The sequence below is a fragment of the Hyperoodon ampullatus genome, assembly GCF_949752795.1.
Source record: "Hyperoodon ampullatus genome assembly, chromosome: 14".
NCBI lineage: Eukaryota > Metazoa > Chordata > Mammalia > Artiodactyla > Ziphiidae > Hyperoodon > Hyperoodon ampullatus.
In genome coordinates, this window is record NC_136927.1 from 39,429,830 (window position 1) to 39,437,214 (window position 7,385).

The following is a 7,385-nucleotide window of genomic DNA, read 5'->3' on the forward strand; positions in this document are numbered from 1 at the left end:
CTTAGTACAATGCCTTACCCACAGGCACAAAATAATTACTCATGAAATAAACTTAAGGCAGTGATTTCCAGAGAGTCTGATTAAGGAGATCTGACTCATCTAAGATAATTCTTTACCCTTTAAGCTTCATTAAGTTTCACTTCACTACAAGGTCAAGCTTGACACCTAAAAGGCATTCAGACCTCAACACTTGACTCTACACTCTAGTGGCAGAGAAGAGCAGGCAGGACCCCAATTCACCATGAAGAATCCAGCCCTCTCCCTCCTCCCCTACTGCCAGGTCACTAGTTTTTCCAAAGAAAGGAAGGAAAAAACCTCTATAAGGTTAAATAATGTTCTAAACCCCTAACCAAGGCAAAGCAGCAAAAAGATCCATAAAATGTAAGTTATTTTATTTGCTGTATCTTATATGATAAGGATTCCCTCAAGGTTTTTCATAGCTCCCAAATAATAGCAATAATAGTAATAGCTGCCCTCCCACCCCGCTTTGTTTTTGCTGTGGGTCAGACATGATGCTGTTTTCCAAGCATCCTTTCCTGTAAACCTCAGAACAACTGAAGTTGGTACTATTACCTCACCACTGAAGAAACCTGCCCAGCCACAAAGCTAGAAAATGGCAAAAATTCAATCCCAGGTCTGCCTGATTCCAGGGCCCAAATGTTTCTCAGGGTTAAGTCTTCAGTTCCTTGGCAAAGGCAGGGCCTCTTCTGGGAACTAGTTTCTTTGACTTTCTTACCACTAAGTTATCAGCTCCCTAAGGCAGGAAGAAGGTCTGTCTCATTCACCTCCCCATCTCCAGCACCTAGAATAGTCATCAGCATGGATATCTACTAATGAATGAATGATTCATCTTTTACTACGCAGAGTCTGGCCAGTTGGCTGCACATATTGCTGACACCAGGAGATGGCTATTCCAGTTCTGAAATAACTGGATCTCTGAACACCTAATTCCATCTTGCCAAGCTATTTCAGTGGCTTTGAGCAGCTCTAGAGAAAATGACCCCCAGAGGACCAGTAGCTCAGTCTGATCAGCCCACAGCAACCCTCCAGGTCTGTTTGACTCCAATTTGCCCCAAGGAGTGGCTAGGAGCCAGACAGGGCCTGGCCAGGTAAAAACGCAAAAAAACACTACTCTGGGACTTCCCTGGTGGCACAGTGGTTAAGACTCCACGCTCCCAATGCAGGGGGCCCAGGTTCCATCCCTGGTCAGGGAACTAGATCCCACATGCATGCCGCAGCTAAGAAGTCTGCATGCTGCAACAAAGTTCCCGCATGCTACAATGAAGATCCCGAGTGCTCCAACTAAGGAGCCCACGAGCTGCAGCTGAGACCCAGCGCAACCAAATAAAATTAATTAATTAAAAAAAAACAAAACCCTACTTTGCTTCACCTGACTATCACCGCCCCATCAAGAATGGCTATCACTGGCTTCCCTGGCAGTGCAGTGGTTAAGAATCCGCCTGCCAATGCAGGAGACACAGGTTCGAGCCTTGGTCCAGGAAGATCCCACATGCCGCGGAGCAACTTAAGCCCGTGCACCACAACTACTGAAGCCCGCACACCCTAGAGCCCGTGCTCCGCAACAAGAGAAGCCACTGCAATGAGAAGCCTGCGCACCGCAACAAAGAGTAGCCCCCGTTCGCCGCAACTAGAGAAAGCCCACGTGCTGCAACGAAGACCCAATGCAGCCAAAAATAAATAAATAAAAGCATTTATCTCATCCCAAATGCCTTTATCATTAAAAAGAATGGCTATCCTGGGCACCAATGTGGTTTATTTAGCTGGCACTGGGGCAGGACAAATATAGGATTACTGCCATATATTTGCTTAATAAAAGCAACGTCTGTATGCATTTCAAGTCTGCTACAGTAGGGGTCCCCAACCTCCAGGTAGACCTTACTGGGCCTCAGCCTGTAAGGAACCAGGCCGCACAGAACCAGGCCGCACAGCAGGAGGTGAGCAGCGGGCTGGAAAGCAAAGCCTTGTCTGCCACTCCCCCATCGCTGGCATTACCTCCTGAAGCATCCGCCCACCCCCAGCCCCCCTTTACTCCCCCATCCGTGGAAAAACCGTCTTCCACGAAACCAGTCCCTGGTGCCAAAAAGGTTGGAGACTGGGTTTCCCTGGTGGCGCAGTGATTGGGAGCCCGCCTGCCAATGCAGGGGACACGGGTTCGTGCCCCGGTCCGGGAAGATCCCACATGCCGCGGAGCGGCTGGGCCCGTGAGCCATGGCTGCTGAGCCTGAGCGTCCGGAGCCTGTGCTCCGCGACGGGAGAGGCCACAGCAGTGAGAGGCCCGCGTACCACAAAAAAAAAAAAAAGAGGTTGGGGACCGCTGTGCTACAGGGTGAGAGGTATTAAGAAAACAGCTGAGGGGGACTTCCCTGGTGGTCCAGTGGTTAAGACTCCACACTTCCACCGCAGGGGGCGTGCGTTCGATCCCTGGTCGGGGAACTAAGATCCTGCATGCCATGGAGTTCAGCACGGTGCACTCACCCCGGAAAAAAATTTTTTTTTAAAAAAAGAAGAAGAAGGAAAGAAAACAGCTGAGCCCTCCACCTGTGAATGAAATGATTCATCTTTTTTTGGCCATGCTGTGGGTTTGTGGGATCTTAGTTCCCCCACCAGGGATCGAACCCTGGCCACGGCAGTGAAAGCACTGAGTCCTAACCCCGGGACCATCAGGAAATTCCCGGAAATGGTTCATCTAACAGTGACTAATTCAAAAGTCAAATCATCTCACATCAGCTGCCACCCAACCACCAGGGTCATGACCCTGGTGCTAGAGCAGCCTGTGCTACTAAGGGGAGCCCTGAGGCTGTGGGGAGCACTCACCTTGAGAACACTTAGAACTCAACCCCGTAGCAGTGCTCGCTGCATGGGGGAATCCTACAGGGGGTACACATCGACGCCTACATCCAGCAATCATTCAATTAAGCACACGCTGAAAGCCCAAGCAAGACCCGCCACAGGAATGACCTACGCTTGGGCTCCAAGATAACCCTTGAGAAGCTGCGAGAGTATAAATAGAGCCACTCCCATCCCCAAAGGAGGCATAAAAGTGAGGCTAGGAGACAGGACTTTTCACCTGGGAGCAGGTCCGAGTGGAAGAAGAGGGAGATTTACTGAGCAGCCTGCCTTAGCTTTACTTAAGCTACTGCCTCCTTGGCAGCACTACCAGAGCTAGAGACCAGGAGGCCCCAGGGCTGCTGTTAATAGCACAAGACTCCCAGCAACCCGAAGTGTCCACTAACAAGGAACTGGTTAAACAGAGTATAGCACCCCATGGAATGGGGCACACGAGGCGTTTCATTAACAAGAATGAGGCAGCTCTAAATGCAGTCATGTGGAACGTGCCCAACATAAACTAAGTGGGGTAAGAAAAGCAGCAAAATGCCCAGAAGCTGCTACTTGTTTTCTGGGTTTTTTTTTCATTCATGAGACGTTTATTAAAATAACACATTCAGGGGGAAAAAAATCAATACAGTTGTATACATCATTACTGAAAACTGTATACCATCATACAAAAAAGGATTTTATTTTGGGAAATCGATTCCTAATTTATGGCAAGTTTTACTTTCAAAACCACAAGACAACACAATCTAATTCAATCTTAAAGGCTGGTGTGCTGAGCAAGGAATGTTCTTATTCTTTATAGGAGCTCCTTCTTTACACTGTCAGGTACCAGGGCTCTGCCTTTTGGTGTGACTTCAGCTACCAAGTCATCAACAGTAACGTGTTCTAGTCCTTTTTCTTTAATTACCTCTTTACAGTGTGACTTCAACTGATCCTTCCAGCCACATTCAATTAATTAGCTCTCAGCAACTCTGAGGCGTTCTCTTTCTCCACTCTGTTAACTTTTGGTTCACTGCTGCTCTCATCTGCGCATCTTTGTTCATCTTGCTAACCACGCTCTTCAGCTGCCTGGACCTAGACCCTCAGTAGCTTGGGCACCTAAGCACACAGTAAGCTAGCACACCTGTTACTTGTATTTTTAAAGCATGAACTTCTGCTGAAACAGCATCCTAGGTCTGACGTTTTTCTTTTCTTTTTCGGTAACACGACATGAGTTAGTTTTCTGCCACCCCCAACTAAGAAGACTAATGATAATAACAGCTAACACTGTGTGCCAGGCACTATCCTGAGTGCTTCACATGTACTAACTCCTCTGATCCTCACAGCCCCGAGACGGACATGGTATTACATTCCGATCTCAGAGACACAGCTGCCTTGCCTGCTGAGGTAAGACCTGCCAGCGAGCTGAGCTTGGGGGTCCTCAGACCGCCCCAGAGTGACTTCCTTCTCCATCCAGTCCAGACTCACGGTGCTCTTCCTTCAACGACACTCCTGTCCTTGCCCCACCACCAGCCCCTCTACCCCTTGTCCTCCCACGTACCACCTCCACTGCGCCCCAGCCCCTCCAGAAGTCTGGTTTACACAGTTCACTCTCTGCCCTACGGAGGGGTGGGGGCGGGGAGGTGCAAATCGCACAACCACGAAGACTACAAGATACATTTCTGAAGTCCACTCCACACTCCAGAGCCCAAACTCAGAGGATCTCAGGCGGGGAGGGGAGAGGTGAGCCTGCCCTCTCTGCCAGGGCACATCTGGTAATGTCTGGAGGCATTTTGGGCGTCGAGACTGGGGAGTGGGTGTGTGCTATTGGTAGAGGTTCTAGCCCTACCTGAACAACTGGAAGATCTCACAACTTTGGGACCACACTGGCTGGCGTAAAGCAGCTGGCGCTTCAGGACCCCCTCCTTGAGCAGCCACGGTTCCCTTTTTCTCCCTGACCTGTGTCAGCCGCTAGCTGGCCTCTAACCCGGCCCACTTGATTTTGCAAATCCACTGCTTCCTGATCAGCCACCTTCTGTCCCCACCATGTAACACTAAGGTAGCTCAGTAACATTTTAGTCGCCAAATTCGAAGCTCCCCCTCCTCCTTCCTCCTCCTCCTCTATCTCTCAGCAGCAAAACCACCTACCAACCAACTACATCCACCTGCAGCTCCCCACCGTCCAAGCTTCCCCCTCCACGCCCAGCCTGTAGCCTCCGCCTTCTGTCTCCAGGCTGCTTTTCCCACCGGCTTCTTCCATGTTGAGATTCTCCATGCTCCAACTGCAAACCTCTGCTCTTCCTCATGGGCACAGCCTCCCTGGGCAAGCTCACTGCCAATGAACTGAAGGTCCCAAGTTGACCTCCAGCTCTTTTACCCTCTCTGGAGCCAACCAACTGCCCAGAGAGGTTCTCTTTGTGCCACAAGCACCTCAAACTCCACAAGTCAACAAGTGAGACATCTGTAACCAACCAGTTACCTGAGCCTGAAACCTGAGATCCATCCTAAATGCCTCCTGGTCTCTTGCCTCTATTCTAATGCATCACGCCTGCTGATTGTACTAGCTAATTATTTCTACTCTCCATCCTAATACCTTTGTCCTATTTCACCCCCGACACACTACCAGAAGAGCTTTTCATCTACCCTCTCTGCCTGAACTCCCCAATCCCTAACCAATTCGTCTCTTCTCACGGCTGCAGGTGATGCTTTTAACAAGTGTACTTGATCAGAGTCCCGGGCTGAAAACGCCAACATCCCCTCCCCTACTGCATCAGGGATAAACTGAACTCCTTTCTGCAACATACAAGACCCTTGAAGACCTCACCCCAATTAGCAGTGCAGCCTCTTTAGGCTTTGCACTCCTGCAGTAATGACCTCCTTCTTCCCAGAATGCTCCACACCCTCCTGTTCCCCCAGCTTTTGCACATGCAGTTTCCTGCATCTGAAATGCTGTCGCCTCCATTGTCCACTCAAATGCTATGTCCCCTGAGACAATCCCTAGGTAAACAAACCCATCTCCCACCGCCGCACTTTAAAGCCGGCTCCCTCCCATTCTGCAGTTAATGTTAACAAAGTGCTGTTAAGTGTCGGCTTGTACCACCCGCTTAAAAATGTCTTTGTGAGCAAGGACCCTGTGTTACGCATCTCAGTACTCCCAGAACCCAGCAGAGCCCAATACAAGGAGCATATGCTTTATTCTCTTGGAATTTCGAGTCCCCACCGGTAACGTAGGAACAAAAACGACTCTTACGACTGCGTGAGTCTTCCAGGAGACAATACACATAAGAAACCCGGCCACAACCAACATGCACAAAAGGTGTAAAGGGCTTGTTTTGACATTAAAGTCGGCAGCCAGAGACAGCTCCTTCCCAGAGGATGGGTATGTTGCACAACTGAGGAAGTCGAAAGGTCCCCATCTGTAAAACGAGGTTAAAAACAGAAGCTGTCTCTTGGGGTCGTAATGAGGATTAACAGTGGCTGAAATGCTTTTCAGCACAGTGCTTGGCATAAAAGCAAAGCTCAATAAACCTTAGCCATTATGTTGTTAACAGTGTTTATGCACCGCGACTGGGGGAGGTTGGGAGGAGGAGAGGAAGCAGAGCGCCCAGCCTCGGGTCCGCAGCCCTGGCGGATTCCTGGGACTCCTCTCGGGGCCTCCCCGCGGCGATCCTCCCACCCGCGCCGGGCCCAGCCCCCCTCCCCGGGCGCCGGCCTCCCCGCGGCCACCTGTCCGGCCGCCGGCCTCAGAAGAAAGGCCCAGGGAGGCGGGAAGCCAGGCCTCACGTGGGGCGCTGGGCCCGCGCCGAGGGGCGGCCCTGGCTACTCACTGAGCCACAGCTCCAGCGCCGCCGCCGGCACCGGGGGCCCCTCGGCCGACTCGGCCCCCGCCGCGGCCCCGGCCCCCGCCGCCACCGCCGTCGCCGTCGCCGCCATAGGCCCAGCCCCGCAGCCGAGGCCGCGGCCGCCCCTGCCCTTCAGCCGCCGGCGTCTGGCGTGTTCCTGGGCTGCCGACGCGGCAGGCGAGGGTCGGCACGTGATGGGACGGGGCCTGTGGTGCCTCGCCCACACACCAGGCCCCGCCTCCGCGCAGGCCCCGGGCCGGGGGCACCGCCTCCCCGACAGCCCTCCTCCACGCGCGGGTCGGGCTCGTGGACAGGTCTTCCAGACCCTCAACCAGGTCAAAGTTGGTCAAGCCGACCTCGCAAGGCCTGCCAGATGAGATAGAGGGCGCCCCGTTAAATTTGAGTCTCAGGTAACGAATTCTTCTAGCATTTTTATTCCGGACGGTCTTTCTGGACCATCACCTCCTTCCATACTTTGCTTTATTTTCTCCGTAACACATTACACCATGAGCGTACTAGATATTTACTTACCGTGTCAAAGGGTAATCCCCCCCCAAAAAAAAGTCATGGTTCTCATGCATTGTAAAATGAACGCGTGTTAAATATTTTAACTCTAATTAAACGAGAGAACCAAGCGGATGTCATAAGCCGTTCAAAAGGGAAGTCAGAAAAAGGGCAAGTTTATACAGAATAAACGAATGGTGGAAC

General features: G+C 51.6%; 1 protein-coding gene and 1 pseudogene across 2 annotated transcripts in view; both read right to left on the reverse strand.

Moving 5' to 3' along the window:
* The window catches only part of GGA2 (golgi associated, gamma adaptin ear containing, ARF binding protein 2), a gene marked incomplete at both ends in the record, with an annotated part of 28,921 nt that extends 22,153 nt beyond the window's left edge, over window positions 1-6,768 (reverse strand). The window contains one exon of the mRNA XM_079718761.1: window positions 6,663-6,768. Within this exon, the coding sequence (XP_079574887.1) occupies window positions 6,663-6,768 (106 nt within the window). The remainder of the gene's footprint in view (window positions 1-6,662) is intronic.
* Window positions 3,614-3,905, reverse strand: LOC307062937 (transcription and mRNA export factor ENY2-like; annotated as a pseudogene). The gene has a single exon. The product of its transcript is annotated as a transcription and mRNA export factor ENY2-like (transcript).
* Window positions 6,769-7,385: the final 617 nt, after the last annotated feature.